General features: G+C 44.9%; 1 protein-coding gene across 4 annotated transcripts in view; it reads right to left on the bottom strand.

Moving 5' to 3' along the window:
* Positions 1-2,291: 2,291 nt before the first annotated feature.
* ptprr (protein tyrosine phosphatase receptor type R) overlaps positions 2,292-25,290 on the bottom strand; it is a 55,347-nt gene continuing 32,348 nt past the window's right edge. Inside the window, exons 1-17 of one of the 4 annotated variants that reach the window (XM_086201443.1) lie at positions 25,215-25,290; positions 23,617-24,541; positions 22,808-22,894; positions 22,463-22,576; positions 22,240-22,389; positions 21,560-21,667; positions 19,813-19,935; positions 16,982-17,103; positions 15,933-16,040; positions 14,205-14,394; positions 13,818-13,902; positions 12,914-12,993; positions 7,445-7,582; positions 7,161-7,271; positions 6,931-7,088; positions 6,739-6,852; positions 2,292-5,928 (exon numbers count right to left, since the gene is read on the bottom strand). The exon at positions 25,215-25,290 is cut by the window's right edge and continues 187 nt beyond it. In XM_086201443.1, coding sequence (XP_086057569.1) covers positions 5,835-5,928; positions 6,739-6,852; positions 6,931-7,088; positions 7,161-7,271; positions 7,445-7,582; positions 12,914-12,993; positions 13,818-13,902; positions 14,205-14,394; positions 15,933-16,040; positions 16,982-17,103; positions 19,813-19,935; positions 21,560-21,667; positions 22,240-22,389; positions 22,463-22,576; positions 22,808-22,828 — 1,716 coding nt within the window. In that variant the 5' untranslated portion in view covers positions 22,829-22,894; positions 23,617-24,541; positions 25,215-25,290 and the 3' untranslated portion in view covers positions 2,292-5,834. Of the gene's footprint in view, positions 5,929-6,738; positions 6,853-6,930; positions 7,089-7,160; positions 7,272-7,444; positions 7,583-12,913; positions 12,994-13,817; positions 13,903-14,204; positions 14,395-15,932; positions 16,041-16,981; positions 17,104-19,812; positions 19,936-21,559; positions 21,668-22,239; positions 22,390-22,462; positions 22,577-22,672; positions 22,691-22,807; positions 22,895-23,616; positions 24,542-25,214 lie in introns of those variants that run through there. The other 3 variants (XM_086201444.1, XM_086201445.1, XM_086201442.1) reach the window with 3 other exon arrangements.

The raw sequence follows: 25,290 nt of genomic DNA, 5'->3' as shown, positions 1-25,290 counted from the left end.
CCTGGTTTTCTCTCTGGCTGTCTCACCAATTTCCTGCCTGTCTGTCTCTCAGTGGACGGAGCCAAGGTGGACTTCCTCCATCAGGCTCCACTACAAGCTCCTGGATGATGTTATAAATAGCAGAACAATAGCAGAACAGCGAGGAACGTTATAAATAGAGGCGAGCATTTGATGAACTCCAGATTCTTCACTTTCTCTTTCTTCTGACTCGCAGGAGTAAATTTAGTCTCAGGTACTATCTTTTTAACATTCAACTAGAAATACTGCATCCTGTATGGTGCTGTTCCTCTGCCATGTCACAGTGACCTTTGACCTGGATGGACTGACAAAGGGTTGATAGATTGATAAGATGGATGGACAGATAGATGGATGGATGAGAAATGAATGGATGGTTAGCGGGCAGACAGATTGCTGGTCTTGGGTGACCAGATAATTAACAGTTATTCAAACTCTAATTATCTCCGCCCACTTACATAAACTCCACCCCTGAGTTTCACCAACAGAGTCAAAGCAGTGGAGTCTTTCCGTTTCCCTTTGATCAGCATCAACCAGCCACCACAGAGACACCATAATGCAGGGGCATTGCGTGCTTCCTCTGTGGTAAAGGTGCATTTGGGGTGTGGTAACTTTCCTCCACACCTCTTCTTCCCTCCCTCCCTCTCATCTGCTTGCTTGCTGAAGCGAGCAGCCTCATCGTTACCAGCTCCAAGTTTCAGCAGCTTGGTCAGATGTGGATGAGGCGCTCTCCAGGCGCCACCCACCTTCACAACTGCTTCAGTAAAATGCTCCATACAATTCTTTCATCATCATTTTGTCAGATTCTTGGACCAGTGGGGCTGGGATCAGGGAGGCTTTATCAAAAAGGCAGGTCTTAAGTCTGCTCTTAAAATTAGAGAGGGGGTCTGAGTCCTGGACTGGGACTGGGAGGCAGTTTCATAGGTGAGGAGCCGATTAACTGGAGGCTCCGCCTCCCATCCGACTTTTGGAGCCTCCAGGAACCAGCAGGAGCACAGCAGCATCCTGGGAGTGAAGGGTTCTAGCTGGGTTGTAGGGAACCAGGAGCTCTGTCAGATATGAAGGAGCCTGATTGTTGAGGGCTTTGATGTTCGAAGAAGAATCTAGAATTCTGTTGTGGATCCAGAGAAGCCAGTCCAGGAGAGATCTGGACTCTTCTGGTTCTGGTGAGTCCACAGAATACAAGACACACCAATTCCTCATCGATTCCCTTCAGCTCCAGTCAGAACTCTGCTGAGGGCAGATTGTGGTTGTTGACTACGGCTGCTACTGATTAAGAATCAGAGTTGCAAATTGAACATTTTTGCTGTGAAATCCCAGTTTTTCCTTCAAGTGTGGTTTCTCCAACATTCTCCAATTCTCCAATTTCATTTAGCAGATGCTTTTGTCCAAAGCGACGTTCAACACAAGCAAGAATTTAGACTTAATTAAGGAAAAGTCCATAGGAAGCGCAAAAGTGCTTCAGTAGTGATTTGGTCACAGGTACTGCCATCTAGTGGCAGAAGAGGTGTCACCCCCCCACCCTTTTTTTATTTTATTTTTTTTATATAACAAACATACAACATCACCCAACCCAGTTAGTGCTACATAGTCACTAAGTGCTGGGTCTTGGACCCTCTGACTGATTCTACCCCAGGACAAAGAGGAGAAGAGTCAGGTTCAGTGCCTCGGTGCTCTCTGAACAATTGAGTCTTCAATTGTCTCTTAAAAGTAGAAAGGGACTCAGCAGAACGCACAGAGTTCGGTAGTTGGTTCCACCATTTGGGAACAACAGAAGAGAAGAGTCTGGCTAGAGATCTGGAGCAGCGCTGGGCTGGAAGCACCAGGCGTCTTTGGCATGCAGAGCGTAGTGGGCGAGAAGGAGAGTAGACCTGGATCAGGGATTCCAGGTAGGCTGGAGCCGTTCTTGGGATTGTTTTGTGAGCCAAGAGAAGTGCCTTGAATTTGATCCTGGCTGCCACTGGAAGCCAGTGAAGAGAAACCAGCAGCGGGGTGACATGTGCCCTTTTGGGCTGGTTGAAGACCAGACTGCTGCTGCATTCTGGATCATCTGCAGAGGCTTGAATGAGCCTGCAGGGAGGCCTGCCAGAAGAGAGTTGCGGGTGTGTTACCCTGTCGCTCTGCCACTAAATGGATTTACACCGATTAGCTTGCACTTGCAGGGTGGCGTACGTTTGTTGAAGCCTTCCCGGAGCATCAATCATCCATAGCAAAACTCTATGGTTGACAATAATTTCATCACAGATAATCAAATAACTTAAAGTTCATTTGTTTTCATTCATGTAGTTTAATAATCAATTAAACAAAGTGTCATGACTGCCTCCACAGTGACCACGCCCACTGGATAATATACAGATTACAGGTAAGAGGATATATAGAAAGAGTAGATATGTTACAGCACTACTCAGTGGCTAATAGTATGGACGACTACAACATTCAAGTTGATTAGTAACACTTTAAAAACCAGGTACACGACGTAGCATCAGGCGTTCTGACGATCAAAGGGACACAGCATTTTTAATGTTGATTCGTTTCACTTTAACTGTCAGTTTATGTGGAATTGTGGCATTTGTGTAAATGCTAGCTGGCTAACCCTTCTGTGGAGTAGCTCAGTGGGATCCCAGCTAAAAACACATTTGCCTGGAAACATTTAGTAAATTAAAGAGTCTGAGAAATGTAAGATGAGTGAAAACCTGAAGCTAAAATCTTTAATCAAGGAAATATCACAACAGTTTTGTCTCCAAAGATCTCCTGCAAATAACTGAACCATTTAATCCAAAGAAAACATGAATTAAGATTCATTCCATCGCAAACACAATGTGTGTCGATTCACATCCGATGTGCAAAAAACCCTTTTCAGATAAACCTAGTTTGGACTACAGTTCCACACTGTTGTGAAGATGAAGATGTCCAGTTGCCCTCCATGAAGAGCCAGCAGTGATGCCTCACACGCGCCAGAGGCAGCGTGCTGCTGTCGCCGCAATTCATCACCTCAAACCGTCTAGTTTTCATTCTTCCAAAATTTTAAAGTGGAACTTGTAGCAGATGATTTGGTTATTCTGAGGTTCCACGCTGAACTACACGGAGCCGCTAAGAGGACATGGGGGGGGGAAAAAATGAATTTTGACAAGTTTTATACTCAACATTTGCCCCAATAACTTCTTCATGCAGTGTAAAATGATAATAATGATAATAATAACAATAATAATAACAATAATAATAATAATAATAATAATAATAATAATGGCTTAAAAATCTTTTCCAGACCCTTAAAAAAGTCCAGTACTTATTTTTTTCAACCACTGCTTTTATTTGTCAATCAGCACTAAAGAGGTGAAGGGCCAAAGTCTCTCCATTGTATCTAAAAGTAAAACAAATAATTAAAAATAATTTAGTAAATACAAAATGAGGGAAGTTGCTGTCATTGTCCCGCCGGTCTCAGGTGGAGCAGCAACACCCCCGCATGTGGTCAGCAGGGCCACGTTCACAGATCAGATGTGTTAGAACGTTCTCTACCAGACTCACTGTAGGAACCCTCACAGGAACAGCAAAATCACCACAGAACTTCGATCGTGTTCCACATTTGATTATAAAACATGTAGGAATGTTGGAGGTATACAAGCTGACGCATTGGACGCCTGGCGTTTTCTTACTTTATTAACGCAGTATCACAAGTGTGATAATATCAGAACGAAATAAGAGAACGTTGGCTTCTAGAATCGTCCACTGGAATTCTGCCTACATTTGGAGTGTTTTAATACTTTAATGCTAAAGACCTTGTTTCCTTCTATTTGTCGAACTGAGAGGCAAGCCACACCCCCAGCCCCGCCCCCAACCTGCTCTGCAAAGGACTGCAGGTCCTGATGCAGACTTCAGTAGATTCTGTCACCAGTTCGTCTGAGTCAGATTCCGAGCGTCATCAATGTTGTTCTGTTTGAAGGTAAATGTCTCACTTGCTGCTCCATCGTTCGGTCCCGTCCAGCTCCAACAGTCCATCATACAGACTTTATCAGGTTTGTAACACAAATTACCAGATAGCTGCTAAACACATCAAAAACAAGTAAAAAACAGTAGAAAAATAAAGTTATTACTTTGGTTCACCAAAATAACTCACAATATAACATAATTTACATCAATGAGAAGACTGCACCCTCAAATAATTTCACATTTTTGGTATAAAGCAACATTTTACATGTCAGGAGAATAATTGTCAACGCAATTCACGAGGCTAGCCACTAAAATGGAGTCCAAGCAGCACTGAAGTGGAAATATTTGTCCTCTCAAACCAAGTTTCTGACTAAAAGGTCACGAGGTGTCATGTGTCTCCTTTTAATGACAGTGATAAATATTTCAGGACTGAGTGGCGTCCCATGTTTGCGCCAGATCACTACACAGCCTCCACAACCACCAAGAAACATTCAGCTTGACTTTTCTGTTTTTAGGGTGAATTGGTGTCAGTCAAAGCATTCTAACAACCAAAAAACAATGATTTTAGTAGCATTGCACAACTACATTACCCATGAGTCTTTGAACTGCTTCACTGGATGCCACTGTAACAAAGGCATTTGTCATTCCATGAGCACAGATCAACTCACATGAAATGGTTTATTTTGTTTTAGCATAGCATAGCTTGCAAGTAAGAGCATTAGACTGTAGGGTTAGCCTCCAGCAACATTGAACTGTTAAAGCTAGAATTAGCCTTTGAAGAGATAGCTTCTATGCTTAGCGTTAGCTTATTTGTCATGGCATTGGTCCATTAGCTGTTAGCTTGTCTTCTGGAGGTTGTCCATGTATAACCTCAGTACTCTGTACATTATGAGGCAGGGACGTCATGTATTCTAGCAAAAATTTGAATCGGCCATCTGAGGAAATTCACAATAAGTTTAGTTTGCTGCACCAGAAAGTGGAAAATGTTTATGTGAATTATTACCAATTATATGGGTCTTTAGACATGGGTGGTTTGTTACCTGGCTAGTTTAAGTGGTAGCACATTTGCAACAGAAACTTTCATTAGCATGGTAGCAATAGCTTGTTTGCTTTAATGCTTGTAAATTCATTCAGATTTAAATGGTACTTGAAAAATGCTGGCAGGCAAAAAGATTCAGGCATCAGGCAAAGGGTTTGTCTGATGGAGGTCTGGCACTGAAACGTCACAAATAAAGATACCATCGCAAGTTGGACAGTGTGGGAATCTGTTACCTGCCTTTGTTTGACACACCTGTCTCTCGTGGATGTGCAAAGTTTTCTTTTGTCTTTAGTCACGTCACATTTAGTGATATATTTTGTATCTGTGAAAAATTACAAATTAAGTCATAAATTGTAAACATTCCAAATAATCTTTAAGATACAAGCTGTTGCTGGATAATATCAAAATAAACTAATAGTTGAACCATGTGACCACAATATGAGCATACAGAGCACTGAGGTGATGGTTTCACAGTCAGAAGCTACTCATTAAACCCTGCACCAAAAACAGTCTTTTTTCAACTGTCTTTCTTATACAAACTCCACATTAGAAAATAACTGTAAAATCTTTTAAGACACAAAAACACAAAGTAATGTGCCAACGATGACAGATAATCAGTTCAAAATATTTTGACCTGACATCTGGAATTCTTGTGACGAACCTTAGAAACAGCAGAGAAGAAGAAGGGATACATTCTATTTTCAGAAATTTACCTTCCTTCTTCTTTTCTTCAGTCCTCATCAGCTGTCCATCAAAATCAATGACTTCAAATCCCAATGAACCCCCAAATCTCAGATCAGACCTAGTCAAGGACTCGTTTTGTTAGCAAAGCGCCTCGTGAGGCACTGTGCCCTCACTGGCCATTTTCTGCAGAAAGGCGGGCCTCAAACAGGCTCAAGGCGTGATGGACGAACTCGTACTGCTCACCGGTCTGGATCATACCACCTCTGAGCAACAACACACAGACACAGGTGTAGGGAAACTAACATATTTGTATTTGTTTAAATCAGGATTTGCAATAGACATTTAGTCAAATTAGCTTCATACATCAAATACACACTTCAGTCAGTAGCTTCTTTCAGGAGTCTATTTTTTTATTCTCAATCTTGGCAATTTAACCTTGTTTTTACCATTTTTTTTTTATTTTGACAGCTAATGCTAATGTTTGTTAGCCATAAATCGTGGTATTAACAAGTTCAGTTACTAATAACTATGGATTTTTGTCTCCAAATGGTGGCCGCAAAGCTTCAACAGCTTGTTTCGGACATTCAAAATTTGTACAAAAAATGTTTGACATAAAACCAATAAATAAAATTTCTGCTATAAGAGACCTGTGTTGTCCTATTGTTATTTTTACTAGTTAGTACACTAACCAGCAGGCTAGTTGTTTATCATGCTAGAAGCAAGAGCTACTTGGCTCTTGCTCTGAAGTGTCAAACTGGTGCAGTCCAGCGCCGTGTGGCTGCAGGTTTCCATTCCAACCGAGCAAAAGCAACACCCGATCCAACCAATGAGCTGTGAGGACGCAGTTTAGTTGATTTAAGTAGATTCAGGTGTTGCTTTTGCTCGGTTGGAATGAAAACCTGCAGCCACACGGCGCTGGACTGGATCAGTTTTACACCTGTACAACTGAGTGAATCTTGCTTAAGTGTATGCAGACATCACAAGTGCATCTTAAACGTCAACATCTCCTGAGTTTCTGTAGTTGTAGTTTTACATAGTGACTAACATTGCAATATGCTGCCCACTAATGTTACCTGTCGGCTCGCAGCTGGCAGGTGATGCTCAGTACGTCCACCACTCCTTCCAAATGCAGCTGCCGGCAGCCTATTGTAGTAGCAATGAAGCAGCCAGTGCGGCCAATCCCAGCACTACAAGCAAAGGATGATGGGTAAGGATGTCTAATAATGTTTTCAGTCATTGCACAAAAAAAAGTTTTTTCTCAGTACCTGCAGTGAACAATGACCGGCCCCATGGCGGTGGCTGTTTGTCGGTCTGCCTCCACGTCGTCCATTAGCTGCAGCAGCGGCAGTGCTGAGTCAGGGGTTTTATGGTCAGGCCACGATGTGTACCAGTAATGCTGCAGCGCACGGGTTTCATTCCCACACTTCACACAACACAAGTGCATGTGAGCCAAACAAAACACACAAGTTTTTCTGGTCCTGACTCGAAAGTTTACCTTGAGTGTGAGGCTGCGAGTGGTGTAATGTTCACACTCTCTAATGCTGGTGACCAGCACCTCCACCCTCCCATAGATGCCCCTCCGCTCAGGCCAGTATAGGACACACTTCTACAAAGACAGGACACAGACATGTTAAAGGGATGGTTCTGTTATTTTTCACAGTGAAACCAGAGTCAAGTTTTGACCACAAGACTGCACACAGTTCATGACAAGGAACTCAAGGCTAGCAACTAGCTAGCTTAGCTCATAGGTCGGAGGTCACAGTATTTCTGTGACATTACCTCGTTTTTCTCCTTCAGCTTGGTGATCATGACAATGACAGGCGACTCCTCCTGCCACGCCATCTGCCAGAAGTCATTCACTGTGTTCACCATGGGACCCTGTGTGGCAATGTAGGCCTTCCCATCACCTAAGTAACCCTGGGACAGGAACCAATCACACAACAGCATCAGCAGCATCGCAGAAAATGGCCTTCTCATCAGCAGGGTGGCAAGAAGCCTCTTTCAGGATTAGTACCAGTGTTTGGCGGAACCAAGAACACATGAGTGACTTGGTTCAACTGAATGAACCAGCTAGTAATGCTGACAGAACGACAAGTGTTCTAGTCAGTTCTGATCTCAAGTGTTAGTGTTGTCCTCGGACGAGCCCTCCATGGTCTCTCTCAGTCATCCCAGTTCTCCATACATCCAGGTAGGTCATCGGTGCTTTCTTGAGTACATATACATATGTTAATATTGGATGGCCTTGTAACTGGCGCCTGTGTGTTGGTTCCCATAGTACCAGGTAGTCTCATTCTCCTGTCTGCTATTTTCTTGTGTTTCCTTGTACAGAGTCTAGTTGTAAACATGTTCACCCTTGCTGATGTTAAGTCCTGTATGCAACATCCTGGGGTCCGTTTCACAAAGCAGGTTAAGTGAAAACTCAGGGTCTGTGAACCCTGAAAGAAGGAAAACTCTGAGTTTTCCGTTTCACAAAGGGAGGTCACTCAAACCAGAGAAAGAGGGTTCACTCTAGCCTGTTTCACAGACAGCGGTAACTTAAGCTCTCGGGCAGTTACAGTAGTAACAGACGCCCTGAAACTAACCTGGTCGGGACCAGGTTTTTGTCGATGAACCTCGAGTTTCTCGCTGTCTCCGCCCACTTTCAGAGCCACAAACTCTATTTGATTTCCGCATTCATTCATCAGCAGGTGTGTTTTGGCGAGTTTTTCAACTAACATGGCAGGTCCTTTTGTTGACGATCCCGTGGATGAAGGTGCAGCATTGCTGCGCAGAGAATTAAATATTCGTCTGGAGATGGAGATCAGACCGTAGACGTTCTTGCTGTTCCAGACAGTGTCGGGACCGTTTGACATCAGTCCATCGTCTACATACACAACCTCCTCCGTCCTTACATTTGCAACATCACCAGTCGTAGTCATGCTCTCACGTCATATTATATGTATATATATGTATATATGTATATATACATATATACACATATATATGTATATATGTATATGTGTGTATATATATATACACACATATATATGTATATATGTGTGTATATATATATACACACATATATATGTATATGTGTGTATATATATATACACACACATATATGTATATATGTGTGTATATATATATACACACATATATATGTATATGTGTGTATATATATATACACACATATATATGTATATATGTGTGTATATATATATACACACATATATATATGTGTATATATATATACACATATATGTATATATGTGTGTATATATATATACACATATATATGTGTGTATATATACACACATATATGTATATATGTGTGTATATACATATACATATATATACATATATATACATATACATATATATGTACATATATATGTATATATGTGTGTGTGTGTATATATATATATACACATATATATGTGTATATATATACATTTTGGAATGCATTCCATTGTGCTGTCTTTATAGAAAATTTTTTATATATATTTTGTATATATATGTATATACATATACATATATATACATATATATACATATACATATATATGTACATATATATGTATATATGTGTGTGTGTGTATATATATATATATATACACATATATATGTGTATATATATACATATATATATATATATATACACACACACATATATATGTATATATATGTGTATATATATATATATACACATATATATATATATATATACACATCTCAAGCCATATCACATTTTTATGAAGGCACTGGTGTCTTGGGGGTTGGGTTCTAAGGATGAACTCCCTCGGCCTTCCTAAACCCTCGCTCAGGTCCTGCTCCTGTGCCTCTGTTAGAGGTGGTGCTGCTGGGCCACCACCCGTTTTAGGGGCATCTCCCTTCTTTCTGTTGGCTGAGTAGAAGTCTGTTAGTTTAAATAGGCTTAATTATTTAACAACATGATGCCAATGAGGACGTTTGTGTCTGAAACCTTCATGATGTTGGGGATGAAACAACGACTGTACAGTCAAACAGCCACTTAGTATTGAATTGACAGTGCAGAACCTGGGGTACCCCTGAGATGGTCTGACCTGTTTGAATGATGTTTTTATGCTTCATGTTAAGTTGCTGCCAAGTGCGTTCCTCTTGCATCTAAACGATATAAACTAATGCGCTACCATGGAAGCAGCTTCCTCCGTAACAATCATGATTCCAAAGGACTACATTCAAACTTCTGCATTGACCCGAGCAGCAATGTTCCTCCACGCCATCTCTCTCTCTTTTGCAGCTGCAGCGGTACTGCACTTCTTTTTTAACGCGTGGTGGATCTCTTCATGATCGCATCAAGATTTCCAACTCCACTGACGTGAAAAACAAAGCTCTCAGCTTCTTCGTTGCCATGGTGACTCGGTGAATCGGGGCTCCATTTATGCTGGTTTTTTAGAGTTGTGGTGATCGCGCTTTACCCCAGGTGAACCTACTCTGAGTTGATCAAACTGGTTCAAATCTGCAGTTTGTGAAACTGAAAACTCAGAGTTTTCTATCTCAGGGTAGATCAACTCGGAGATCAGGATGAAACTCAGGGTTTGATGAACCTGCTTTGTGAAACAGGCCCCTGGTGTAGCACCCGTCTCGAGACGTCTGCAGGGTTGTTTCCAGGGTCCAGCAGTTGCTGCCATATAAGAGAGCAGACTCTATCGTTGCATAGAAGAAGCTGAGTTTTATTTGTCTGGAGAGGTTGGAGTTCCATACACTGGCCATGCTGTTCAGGGTTCTCTGTGCCAGTTCTTTCCACACTTTAAGATCTTGCTCAGCTGAGTTGACCCATGAGCCCAGGTACTTGAAGCCCTTGACCTCCTTCAGAGCAGCACCTCCTGTTGTTGTGAGAGGTGGATATTCCGATGGGATGTTATAGGTGCTGATCTGGGTTTTCTTGGCATTTAGCTGATGGCCACCCTTGGCACACTTTGACTCTACTCTGCTCAGGGGCTCCTGTACTTCTTCCACATGGTCAGAGAGCAGGCAGATGTCATCCTAATAGTCCAGGTCTGTCAGGACTACTTAGGGGAATCAGCTCAACCACCTTGGTGTTAGGGTTAGGCCAAGATCCTGTTCTCATCCACCGATGGTCTTCCTGAGCACATAGCCCTGGACTAAGATGATGAGAAAGGGGGCCAGGGTGTTGCCTTGCATTACCCCAGCCAGGATGTCAAACTCCTCACTGGCGCCATCTGGGGTCACCATCCTGGCCTTTGTGCCTGCATACATGGTCTCAATTACCTGGAGTCAGTTGGGAGGGACACCGTAGGCCTTCATGATTTTCATCATCATGCCTCTTTGGATCGAGTCAAATGCCTTTTTGAAGTGGATGAAACACAATACAGCAGTCAGGTTGTTCTTCTTCACCTTCTCAATTATTTTTCTTAGGGCCAAGTTCTGAGCCATGGTAGTTTTCCCTTCTCGAAAACCACTTTGGTTCTCCCTCCGATGGGGATCAACGGCATGCCACAACTGGTTTAGTATCATCCGGTTGTATATCTTTGCCATGATACATGTCAGTCTGATGCCTCAGTAACTGTCTGGTTTTAAGAAGTCTCCAGCTTTAAGCTAGTATGATGCTCGAGAGAGACCACATTTCAAGATATTCGTTGTGAAGCAGAGCAAAGTTGCAAAACTCTAGGATGAGGTCATCTCGATCACAGTTCACAAGACCTCTGGGGTTGTGCCATCCGGCCCAGCACTTTGCCCTCTTTTTAGTGTGGTTTTTGCCCTGACAAGCTTATTGGCGGTGAAGACACCATCATCAATGCTGAGGTTCTGAAGGAGTTATGGTAAGTCTTCCTCTTCTCCATCTGCTGACAACCTGAAGAGTTAGAGAGCAGATGTTTCTGGACAGTTGAACTGTTGTTGGCTGTTCGTCTCCATTAGCTTCAAGCTGAATATATGCAGCTGGATCTTACCACACCTTGAATCACTAAGCAGTAATGCAGGAGGAAAAAACATCTTAGTGAGCAGATTACTCCTGTTAGTGAGTAACTGAGACGTAAAATACACTTTTTGAGCGAAGTACCACCTTAAGAAAAGATAAGCTGATGCCATCACCGGGATAGGAGTTCAAGTACCTTAGGGTCTTGCTCACAAGTGAGGGAAAGACAGATCGTGAGATCGACAGGCAGAGTGGTGCGGCGTCTACAGAGATGTGGACTCTGCATTGTCGCTCGTGGTGAAAAGGGAGCTGAGCTGAAAGGCTAACCTCTTAATTTACGAGGTACAAGCAGCTGAAATGTGTTTCCTCCAGAGGGTGGCTGGGCTCTCCCTTAAAGACGGTGAGAATCTCCACCATGCAGGAGGAGCTCGGACTAGAGCTGCTGTTCCTCCACATCCAATAGGAGTCAGATGAGGTAGCTCTGGCATCTGGTCAGGATGCCTCTCAGACACCTCCCTGGTGAGGTGCTCAGGGCACGTCCAAATGGTAGGAGGCCTCGGGGAAGACCCAGGACATGCTGGAGACACCATGTCTCTCAGCTGGCCTGGGAACACCTCCGGATCCCCTGTGAGGAGCAAGACGAAGTAGCTGGGGAGAGGGAACTCTGTGTCTCTCTGCTTAAGCTGCTGCCCCAGGACCCGACCCCAGATAAGTAGAAGAAAATGGATGGATGGATGGATAAGCTGATGAGTTCAGCCACATGGACTTAGCAGAGTTAGCATCCATCAGAGTGAGTTTGGACATCTACGGTGCTACAATTTTCTTATTTAGTTCTTTTGTAAGATTTTTTTCTAATATATTGCCTATTGTTCTAACTTGTTTCTAAACTTGTGATTGTTTTTAATGCATTACAAAATAAAGTCGTCACCATTAACCTGCAGGTTAGGGTAATTCTGTGGGTATATTTGGTAATGGGTTTCATGCCTCTGATGTGATGATGCTTCTGCTCCCTCATCTGCTCTTTAGCTTCAAGCGCTATTGCAGCAGCTTCCTCACAGGCAGTCGTCTATTGTGTTGGCGTCTGAGTGCAACCCTACAACCTCTAGCAGGACGCCACTTTCACTCAAACAAATTTGAACAAGTCTAAATAAGGACTGAAAATGAAAAGCCTCCAAATCAGAAAAAGATTCTATGGGGGGGGGGGGGGGCCTTAAGTTTTATTCCCGGAATTTTTATTAGGAAAAAATGTTAAAAATAAAAAAATATATGTATTTATATTTTTTTATTTTTAACATTTTTTTTACTGGAAGCCCCTTGACTGTCATTTAAAAGCCCTGCTTTTATACACTCACCCGTATGTAGTTGGCATTGATGTAGGAGCTCAGTGGGTCGTTGCAGCTCTTTGACCTCAGGATGACCCTGGAATGAGGATCTAGGACACAAGGAAGGGAACAGAGGGAACAAGGTGAGGAGACATAGACCTGGACAGGTTTGTGGAATCAAACCAGTTCTGCTCTTAGTCCCAGTGACATCTTCAGGCCATGGTAGACTGCTGTGGGCTAGCGCGGTCGACGCGGGCCAGTGACTGCTGTGGGCCAGCGCAGGGCGATGTGGACGAGTGACCACTAATCTATTTTTTTGGATTGCTGGTCATAATTTCAATACAGTCAGCCCAGAAACGTCTTGCTATCTGCATATTTGATAAAATGCCTGAATAGAATGTTCTTCCACTTGGACACCGCCACCTGAGTCAACATCTCGTTGAAGGGGAATGCACAGATCTAGACAATGTTGTGTAAACCCTGGAATTTTGTCTACAACCCCGCCAGTGCAGCAACAGCCCACTTCTGTCTGGTTGTGTGTAAAGAAACGGGTGGGGTCCCTTTTGTAAACATGTGACAGAACTCACTGGTGTTACTGTTACGGCGGCCTGCAGGACACGAGAGAGAGGATGATTGACAGTAGCTCCAGGTGAACATTCCTAATACTTGATTAGCCAGAAGGAAGGAACACCCCCCGACTCGTTGCTGTTGATAACCCCACCCCCTGCCACAACATGCATGTGTGTGTTACATAAGAGAACAAACTGTTCTGAGGAACGTCTATTGTTCCTGTGTGTGTGTGTGTGTGTGTGTGTGTGGGGGGGGGGGGGGGGGTGACCATGGAGTTGTTGGCCTTTGAATGTCAGCCCTACACACATGATAAAACAACTTCCTGGTTGTTTTAGGGGCTGTTTCCTGGCAACAGAGTACTCACTGGGCAGAATGGTCTTGTAGCGGTTCTTGGTTCCATGGTTGGGAACATCAAGCTCCTTGGGATCGATGAAGTTCATAGGAATTTCCTAAGAACAGACATGAAAGATTAAAGACAAGTAGGAGAATCTGAGGGGTTCCTGAAGTGCATCAGGAGAATATCCAGGAGACACTTCTACTTTCATATTAATGGAAAGTTGGCGGCTGGGCAGCACTGCAAAGAATGCATATTTTTGTTGAGGACATTTCTCCAGAGGAAAATTCCCAGAATATCCGTGATATCAGTTGTCAGACCCTCATCCATCAAATATGATTCCCTTGGTGGTACAGGGTTAATGTCCTGAGCTGGTCCAACCGGGAGCTGAACCAACCTGTGCCTTGCATGACTTACAGCGAACTCAGCCTGCAGCTTGTGAGTGTTGTTGACAATGTCACGGAGCTGCTGCCGTGTCAGCCGTCGGCTCGCGGCGAGCAGGTACTCTCTGGCCACAGCTTCCCTCGGAGTAACCACTGCAACACTGAGAGGCTCCACTGATCCCAGAGCCGACATGTCCAACACCAGAGAGACGTTTGAGCCCCGTCTGCAGAACAAGACAGTCAGACAGATGTTCGAATAACTCTTGACTCCACAGTTAACATTTTTCACTGTTGTTCATTGTTTACACATAAACAACAGTGATGATCTTGTGCTCCATCACCTTGATTATCAGCCATGAAGTCACAATATTCCCAATCAGCAAGAAGGTTTCAAGGGTGCCACGTGTTCCTGTAGAACCCTGACTTTACTACAAGATCAACCTTGTCAGTGCTGCACCACACACGTGATGTTTGACGGGGTTTGCTGGATTAGCCAGACATCATTGGTCATGGTTGAGTTGAGGGACATGATGGACATTCAGGGCACTACACTACTGGCCACAACAACAAGCCCCTCCCTCATTTCACATCACACACAAAAACGCTGAAACCATTTCCACATTAGATCTCAGTATGTGGAGCAGATGAGTGCGTGTGTGTGTGAGTGTGACTGTACATGTGTGTTGAGCACGCTGGCTCGCAGCCAATCAGCAATCAGATGAGTAGGAAGTAAAAGTATCCTGGAGAGGAAGTAGGCTGACACGTAGCTTGATGACTACAAGCACGAGCACATACTCACGCACACACGCACACATCCTGTTCGCACTTGTCTGCCTGTTGTGTTTCTTACCTTGAAAACAGTTATGTTCTCACTTTAACACCTTGAGTCTGATGGAACCAGAACAAAATGGTGTCAGGAAGTTGAATCTGTAGACAAGCTGCACAATGGCGGAAGACAAAATGTTGTCTTTTCCCTGTTAAACAACTTTAGTGGGAAATGAATTCCAGTGGCTCAGATTCTCAGATGCTGCGGAAGCGAAGCCTCTGACTCGCCACTTGAGGGACAATTGCTGTTTACTATTATTGCACTGAAAAGTCAAAACTTGACAAATGCAGAGACACGTGATCCTGCCAGTGGCGGAACCCATCATCCAATCAGACGAGTCAATCATGTCAAATTCACCATGAGAAACATGGGAGAGGTCATATCAGAGAAAGTGTGGAGGTAGACTAAAGAAGGACGCCGCCCTTTATATAAACACGCCATGGCCACCCCGCCGCCTAGATAACCTTAACTATGAGAAGAGAACGCACAACGCACACTTCTCTTCAGCACGTATGCAACTCAATCACAGGTCAGAGGTCACTGCACTCAGCACTGTACTTGCACATTTATTAGGCAACACTATAACGCCCCCCCCATGACTTCATCAGGATTTCCTACTGTACCAACACACGTGTTTGTGCACCTCCAGAAGCCTGATGAACAATAAAATGATTGACAGAGAAATATCATCCACAGTTTCAGGTCAAATCATCTGGAGATCAATGTGACTCTTGTCAGACAGGTGGCGGTAGAGAGCTTGAGATGCAATGCCAGCAGGGGGTAACGTCATGGCAACACAGCAGCACTAACCCGGTAACAAATATTCATTTTATGCTTTGACTGACTCACTGAGACTGGAGGATGAAGGGAAAAGATTTTGACGTCAAAGGTCAGTAAGGGCATAGTTCAACCTGGGTCATATATTTACTTTCGTACCTCTCTTGAAGTCCTGCAGCAGGTTTCATCCTGAAGGGGGAGGGGCAGGGCTTGAGCTCGTTAACAGCCGTCACCGGGACAACGCCAGGCAGAAGGGCGTGGTTGTTGCTGTACATGACAGGGGTGGGACCAGAGAGAATTGAACTTATTAATTATTTTAAGGGTATCCATAAAGACACAAAATCAAGCCTGGCCAGATCCTGGCAAGATTGAGGTCATGTAATCATGTGACCAGAATGCTTTTAACACATGATTTAATCTAGAAAAACCTAATTTAGTAACAATCTTAATGTTATTCACTTTAATTAAATCTAATATTTAATTTGTGGCCTTAATTGAGCGAAATGTCTTTTTTAAGTTTCCATTTTTTAAATTTAAAATGCCACAAGTGCAACTCAACTGATAACCAGAATGAACAAGAAAGATCATCTCAAAGATGACTAAGTTAGCATGCTAACCAGCTAGCATCATGAAGCAGGTCAGCAAGCACACAGACCAGACATACAGATCCTTTAATGAAGTTAGGTAAGCTCAGCTAGCTGGAGGTCATCCACGCTCTCCAAGTTTCTGCTCTCTGGTCAAGAGTGAGGCTTTTAAAGCAGGGGATTGTGAAGTTCACTTGTATGAAACCAGAACTTCATGGAGTGTGCTGCCCCCTGCCTGCTGGGGCTGGCACAGAGCAACGTCACATATGCCATGTATCACAAGATACTGTGTTACAATGAATACTGCAATACTAAACATAACTCACTGAGAATATCAGTGAACAGATGGTCGGTCTATGATGTAATAAAAATATTTATTCAACACTCCATTTCCTTTGAATGCGGCACCATTTTATCTCCATAAATCGTGACAAGATACAACAAGGAAAAAAGGCAGTGTATTGCTTTATTGATTTTATTGCACCGCTCTAGGAAATGTTGAACAAACTGACTTTGTCATAGCTCACTGAAGTGATTAAGTCTGTCTTTTTTATCAGTAGTTTAAGTAAATCTACATGAGGCTGTTTTCTGTGTCATGAGTGACATCATCAACCCTGTCATTACCTTGACAGGGGGATGGCAGGAGGGGTGAGACGATGACACGCTGTTATTGGCTGCTGCTGGGGAATGGGCGTGGCTACAGTTGGAGGACACTCAGCCTGGACCATGCTTCCTGATGTCACCACCTGGAAAACACCAGGTGTCACACAGCTTTACAGGAGTCAGTGTGTTTATAAAAGGGTCACCTACCAGTCAAAAGTTTGGAAACATTCTCTCATTCAATGTTTTTTCTTTATTTTCGCGACTTCTGATATTGTAGATTCATACTGAAGACATCATGGATATGAATTCAGATAAATGGAATCATGGAGCGAAGAAAATATTGTTAAATAACTGTAAATATATTCTTCATCCATCCACCCATCATCCATCCATCCCTCCCTCCCTCCCTCCATCCCTCCATCCATCCCTCCATCCATCCCTCCATGTTCTCCCTCTTCTCCTGTTGAGGGTGGTGGGGGTGGAGCCTATCCCAGCAGCCTTCCCCCTGGACAGGTCACCAGTCCATGGCAGGGCCAACACATAGAGACAGACAACCATTGGCTCTCCCAGCCACGCCTACGGTCAATTTAGAGTCTGGATTAACCTGGTCCCTCTTGATGTCTTTGGACTGTGGAGGAAGCTGGAGTACCAGAGAGAACCCAGCAGGAACAGGGAGAACATGGAGACTCACCCAGAAAGACCCCATGCTGCAGCCGGGGCTCCACCCACAACCTTCTTGATGGGGGCCACAGGGAGGACCACTGCTCCACCCACAACCTTCTTGCTGGGGGGCCACAGTGAGGACCACTGCTCCACCCACAACCTTCTTGATGGGGGCCACAGGGAGGACCACTGCTCCACCCACAACCTTCTTGATGGGGGCCACAGGGAGGACCACTGCTCCACCCTGCTGGCCCAATAAACCTGTTTTATATTCCAGCTCCTCAAAGTCGCCTCCCTCTGCTTCGCTGCAGCGCTGCAAACCCTCGTCCTTCTCTCAGGGAGCTTCATGATGTCATCACCTGAAATGGTTCCCCCTCTCAGGTTCACCTTGTCAGGGTTCAGTGGAGGAGTTTCCTGCCTTCTTCCTGGTTGGGAGCATCATTTGAGCTGAGCAGAAGTCAGGCTGCTCCCCAGCTGACAGCTCTGTTTGACCACTGCTAGAATTCATGTCATGGCAGGAACCATCAGCTCAGTAGAGAGGAGCCACGTCCATCAGTGCTCTAAGACCTGAAGGTCACTCAGTCCAGGAAACTGGAAAAACTTTGAATGCGTCCCCGAGTGCAGTCGTAAAAACCATCAAGCGCCACGATGAAACCGGCTCACATGAGGACGGCCCAGGAGAGGAAGACCAAGAGTCTCCTCTGCTGCTGAGGAGGACTTCAACCCAGTCCCCAGCCTCAGGAACCACCAGTTAACAGCTCCTCAGACTGGAGCCCAGATGAACGCCTCAGAGTTCTGGTAGCAGACAGGTCTCTGCACCAACGGTTCAGAGGAGACGGCGCCAATCAGGCCTTGATGGTCCAACAGCTGCTAAGAAACCACCACCCAGGAGAAGCAACCAGCAGAGGAGGTTTGTTTGGACCAGAACCACATGGAGTGGACATGAGACCAGAGGACATCTGGGCTTTGGTCTGATGAGTCCACATTTGACATCTTTGGTTCCACCACCGTGTCTATGTGGGACACAGAAAAGGTGGAGGGACATCTCTACATGCATGGTTCCCAGCGTGAAGCATGGAGGAGGAGGTGTGATGGTGGGGGGGCTTTACTGACCCAACATGGCTGCCACAGCGTCCTGCAGCAACACGCCATCCCATCCCGTCTGCGTTTAGTTGGACCGTCATGATGTTTCAGCAGGACGACGACCCAAACACACCTCCAGGCTGTGTGAGGGCTACTTGACCAAGAGGGAGAGTGATGGAGGGCGGCCCAGGTGACCTGGCCTCCAGTCACCTGACCTGAACCCAGTCCAGATGTTTGGGATGAGATGGAGCGCAGAGTGAAGGCCAAAGGACCAACAAGTGCTCAGCACCTCTGGAACTCCTTCAAGACTGTTGGAGAACCGTTTCAGGTGATGACCTCATGAAGCTCATGGAGAGAACGCCAAGAGTGAGCAGAGCAGGAGTCAGAGGGAGGCTGTTTAGAAGAACCTAGAACGTAGAACCTGTTGGAGTTCTTTCATGATTTGTTGACTACAGAATTGCAGATGTGTTCATTCATAGTTTTGATGCCTTCAGGGAGAACCGACAATGTAAACACTCATGAAAATAAAGAGGAACCAATAAATGAGGAGGCGTGGCCACACTTCTGACTGGTAGTGTTTGTGTGTACACACACACACACACACACACAGAGGCACACACACACACAGACACACACAGACACAAATACCTATATTGGCCAGCGAAATCTACTATTAGTAGTAAAAGATATGATTACTTCAGTGATGACCAACCCTTAGCACAAGGTTTCCGTAAAAGACAGATGTCTACAGATTTCAATGTTATCCTTATAAAAACAAGTTCATATCATGTTTACATGTTTTTCTTAGGGAATAAACATGTAAACGTCCCAATGCAGTGACCACGACAAACATCCACATGTTGATACATTTAAAAATGGCAGATATCTGCTGTTGAGTCTGTGCATTCTAACCCTGAAAGAAATTTGAGGAGTAAATTCATGTCCCCCTTCAAGCAGCTTAGAGTGATGAAGCTCAAGACCAAGAAGAGGAAACAGGAAGTCAGATTTAAATAAAACATGGTGGCAGCGATTTGACATCATTGAGTGATGATGATGATGATGATGTCACTTATATGATATTGATACATTTGGTGCAGATAACCAACCTTGGTGCCCTTTGACCTCTGGGCAGAGTCTGGAGCAGCAGTTGTGGTCAGTTGAAGGTCAGGGGGCGGAGCTTTCAGCTGTCTGTCAGAACCCTGAACCTTCTCTTTGAGTCTGTACAAAACCTAGAACAAACCCTCAGGTCAGTAGTGAATAATATAATCATTGATTTTCTGTCAATTGTTCATTTGTCTAGACTACACATTTCCCAGAGCAACATAAATAGAGTTCTTAGTATTTTAGAAACTGTAACATATACATGTGTGTACAATTACTCCGACTACTGTAGAATGGTCAGTGGAGTATGAACTTTATTATGATGAACGCTTCCAGCATCGGGTCTTTGTTGACTCTGAGCTCAGATGAAGTCTGTTTTCAACTGCAAGAATGGAAAATAAAGAAGTAGTAAATACTGCTGATTGAGGACTTAAATTTCACAAACACAAAGAAGACAAAAGGTCTCAAAATAAAGAATTTACAAGACTTCTTGATGAAAAGCTACAGCAGCATTGTTGTACATCTTCAGCTCTCTAAAAGTATTTTAATTGATCAGTTGGACAAGAAAGCAGAAGTGGATCGTCTGTGTTTCTGTCCAAGTTCTCCCTCGTGTGGTTTCAATGTGACACTGCAGCTCAGGACGACAGCACTGTCAAAATCCATCCATCCATCCATCCATCAATCCACCCACCCATCCATCCCTCCATCCATCATCCCTCCATCCATCCCTCCATGTTCTCCCTCTTCTCCTGTTCAGGGTGGAGCTTATCCCAGCAGCCTTCCCCCTGGACAGGTCACCAGTCCATGGCAGGGCCAACACATATAGACAGACAACCATTGGCTCTCCCAGCCACGCCTACGGTCAATTTAGAGTCTGGATTAACCTGGTCCCTCTTGATGTCTTTGGACTGTGGAGGAAGCTGGAGTACCAGAGAGAACCCAGCAGGAACAGGAGAACATGGAGACTCACCCAGAAAGACCCCGTGCTGCAGCCGGGGCTCCACCCACAACCTTCTTGATGGGGGGCCACAGTGACGACCACTGCTCCACCGGGCCTCCCTGTCAAAATCCCTTCATGTTCAAAATACTCTCTTGTCAGCTACTGTTGTACAAACACAGCATAATGCACCACCCAGCAGTCCTTCCTCCCTCCATGAGGATTCTCTGGGTGTGTTCCAAAAGTCAATTATCTTAGGAGATATTCCATCTGAGTCACATGACCCCCAAGTATCTGTCTGGTGGCCATTATCAGAGCTGCTGGAACTCCCCAGAACTAGTTCTAGTCACCTTTGTGACTGGCAGTTTTTATTTCAAGTTCAACCTCAGTGATAGATTTTTATTTTTTTTCTACAAAGGAGCCAAAGACTCTAAATTGGCCGTTTCATAGTCCATCTACAGAGACTGTAGTTTGAAACAGACACATGCCAGCAACATGGCCATTGGGTCATCACGTTGGTTAGTGAGAGTGCAGTCAGGTTCTCTCAGCACTGCTGGCATCTTCTCCTGTCCACAGATGACTGGAGAAGAACCCTCACAACACTGCGTCAAATCACTGCGCCCAGTCAGGAAAGTAGTTCCGGCTACGTGTCTGATTCTACCACTACAACGTCTCCTCATTTTAAACTGTTGCTCATCACCAAGGTTACACACAACCCTCCTGATATTAATGCAGATATATTTAGCAGTGTGCTGGTCTGTCAGTCTGAGCCTCCCACACAGGTGATCACTGTGAATGTGTGTGAGAATTTTTACCATCAAGCAGGTGATGACAATGACAAAGATGGTGAGTAAGAGGATGATGGCGAAGAAACCTTCCTGGCTCCAGACGTGGTCGTGCTGGTCGTCCTGCAGGACGTTCTTCTGCAGGACAAAGAACCGGACAAGCCGATTTCATTCAATAGAAAACAACAGGTGTGTTCTTCATTCATGACTTGATGTTGGGAGGTGACAGCAGTGAGCACACTTAAGCACAGGAGTCTTTTTGACCTGAGACCAAGGACCAGGACGGGTCAGCATCAATGTGTCTCTAGTCAGTTGGGTCGGGTCAACAGCCATGATCAGAATCATGGGTCAGAGGTCAAACTTTGGTGTCAAAGGTAAGTCTCCCTTCCTAGCAGATATCCACAGAGTCATAAAGGGACCTTAAAGAATAAACAAATATATTTGGGGAGACAAAATATAACTTGTTCCCTCAAGTTGATCAAAGTGTGGGAACAAGTTGCATTTAGCGACTACAGTATGTCCTGTCTGTATGGCCCCTCCAGGGCTCTGTACCATCACAACTTTGCTGATAAAAAAGTGAATAAAGAATAAGAAAATATTCTGACCAACTATCAAAAAGATGACATTAACTCAATATAATTTAAAAGTTATATTTATGGTGATTTTCGAATGTGCATATTTGAGGGTCACATGATCAGATTTTCACTGGCCTCTGATGAAACTTCAGTGATGCCAAAATGTCCCAGGTGGCGGTGAAGGACCCTGACATTCAGTGACTGGATGACCTCATTGGCTGGGCGTGGCTCAGAAACGCCTGGCCTATCAGAGGACACAAAGAGCTCGATGCCATTCCTCTCCTCCTGTAAGAACACTGATTAATCAGCTGATCAATTAATCTATCAGAAGTATGTGGACGGCCTCTCAGTGACTCACATTTAGCCTGTTGATATGCACATGACCTGCAGGGACACCCAGCGCTGCTGCTACACCCCCGCGAAACCAATGGAGAAGACTTGCGTTCAGCCGCCTCACATCCACTCCCACATACTGAGAGAGCAAGCGAGAGAGGGAGAGAGAGAGAGAGTCACATGATTAGATTTTTTGATGAATTTATCTTTACAATTACAAACACATTTTACTGACATCAAGGTGTTAGCCAATCAGCAGCCAGATGTTGACTTTTATTTTCTGTAATCAGCATCGGCAGGTTAAGAGGCAAAACAGGCAACAGGCAAGGCAAAGCAAGGCAATTTTATTTGTAGAGCCCGTTTTCCCCACCAGTTTGTCTCCAGGCTTCATGGCATCATAACAACATCCTCTGCCCTCAGAGCCTCACATCGACTGAGGAGAAACTCCATAGAAAACCTTGAACAGGGAAAAATCTGAGAAACCTCAGGGTGAGGAGGGGAGGAGGATCCCTCACCAGGAGGGACAGACGTGCAGGAGATGTTGGTACAGACAAGAAAACAGTTTACAATACAAAATGGAGGAAACATGGAAATGTTAATAACAGTTGAAGAAGGAAGCTTCTGGAAGGGGAGGCAGGGAGAGCGAGCCAGCTTGATGGGGGACTGGATGGTGGACTGGTTCATGGGAGGGGAGGCAGGGAGAGCGAGCCAGCTTGATGGGGGACTGGATGGTAGACTGGTTCATGGGAGGGGAGGCAGGGAGAGCAAGCCAGCTTGATGGGGGACTGGATGGTAGACTGGTTCATGGAAGGGGAGGCAGGGAGAGCAAGCCAGCTTGATGGGGGACTGGATGGTAGACTGGTTCATGGGAGGGGAGGCAGGGAGAGCGAGCCAGCTTGATGGAGGACTGGATGGTAGACTGGTTCATGGGAGGGGAGGCAGGGAGAGCAAGCCAGCTTGATGGGGGACTGGATGGTAGACTGGTTCATGGGAGGGGAGGCAGGGAGAGCAAGCCAGCTTGATGGGGGACTGGATGGTAGAGGAGAGGAGAGGAGAGGAGAGGAGGAGAGAGGAGAGGAGAGGAGGGGAGAGGAGAGGAGGGAAGGGCTCCATGTAACCTGATGTGTCCCCCAGCAGTCTCAGCCTGTAGCAGCATAGCTATCAATGGTTCAGAGCTACCTGAACCAGTCCTGACTGAAGGCTCTGTCATAAAGGAAGGTCTTAGTCGTCACAGTGTCTGCCTCTCTGACCCATGGAGAGATGCTGGTTCCACAGTAGAGGAACTGGTACCTGAAGGCTCTACATCCCAGTCTGTTTTTATTGATACTGGGAGTCACTAACAGACCTGCATTCTGGGAGCGGAGTGCTCTGGTGGGACAGGAGGGACTAATGAGCTCTTTCAGAGAGGATGGAGCTTCATCATTGAGAGCCTGATGAGTCAGCAGAAGGATTTTGAAGTGGATTCTAGATCCTACAGGAAGGAGAGAAGCTAAAGTGGAGAGATGTGTTCTCTCTTCTAACTCCCGTCAAAACCCTGGCTGCAGCATTCTGGACCAGCTGGAGACTCTTTCGAGAGTATTTAGGACATCCTGACAGGAGAGAGTTGCAGTGGTCCAGCCTAGAAGTGATGAATGCATGCACCAGTTTCTCAGCATCACTCTGGGAAAGGATGTTCCTAATCTTAGTGATACTGCAGGTGGAAGAAGGCGGTCCTAGTCACATGATTTATGTGGGAGCTGAAGGAAAGGTCCTGGTCAAAAATGACCCCAAGGTTCCTTGCAGTTGTACTCTGGGTCAAGGTGATGTCATCAATACAACCAAAGAGAAACCGGTTGCGCTGGTGTTGCTGAGACGCTGCTAACATGGTGGCGAGTTTTCCAGCATCATCAGAGGGTTCATTAGTGAAGATGATCTTGATGAACCAAACCTGGAAGATCATCAACTTTTGTTCACCAGAGCTGATTTACTGATTCAATCACCACAATCACATGGAGCAATCCTATTGGCTGCTGGGGAGGAACCTGGAGATGACCACTTCCTGTTGGTGGAGGAACCAGGAAATGACCACTTCCTGTTGGTGGAGGAACCAGGAGATGACCACTTCCTGTTGGTGGAGGAACCAGGAGATGACCACTTCCTGTTGGACTACAAACACACTTGATCCTTGAAACTAACGCTTCCTGTTGGACTACAACAATAACAACCTAAAAATGTGAGCCAAAAGTTCCCATCTTCAGCTCACTCAGGTGGTCGTCAGCTGCGTATGCAGCATACGCAGCTGACCCCGCTTTGAATCCCGGTTAGATTGCTGTGTTAGACCCCTCCCCCCGCCTTGTTTCCTGTCTGTCCACTATCAAATAGAGGCATCCATGACAAAAAACTAAAATAAAAACTTGCTCTCCAAACAAAGTTCTCCGTGTGTCAGCTGAGTGTGTGAGCGAGTGAGTGGTTGTGGTTTATGGTCCTCATGTTGAATTAAGGAGCAACACAAAACAGATTTGTACCTTTAGCAGCAGTCAACACACACACACACACGGTTGTGTTAAACGACCACTCTAGTTTTCATTAGTAATTACACTTGACAATCATTTGATCTATAGAGTTGAGGTACTCTGTACTACAGCACTCTGTTAACTATCCTAGAAAACCCAAGACAACTTCATACTTAGATCATTGAATCTTTGCACTTCTTTACAAACTACGAACATGATTATTTACTCATTAGAATATCGAATGACTGATACCTAAACTACCTGACAACAGAGCATCAAACTTACCGAGGACACACGCTAAGATGGTTGGTCATACGTCCACAGTCTGAGACGGGGATATCACCTGTCAGTCAAAGCTCAG

Source organism: Aulostomus chinensis, chromosome 4 (genome assembly GCF_037954235.1).
Source record: "Aulostomus chinensis isolate RoL2024-O1b breed Wild chromosome 4, RoL_Achi_v1.0, whole genome shotgun sequence".
In the NCBI taxonomy this organism is placed as follows: domain Eukaryota; kingdom Metazoa; phylum Chordata; class Actinopteri; order Syngnathiformes; family Aulostomidae; genus Aulostomus; species Aulostomus chinensis.
Note: the sequence above shows the minus strand (reverse complement) of the source record. Positions and strands in the feature narration are given on the sequence as shown.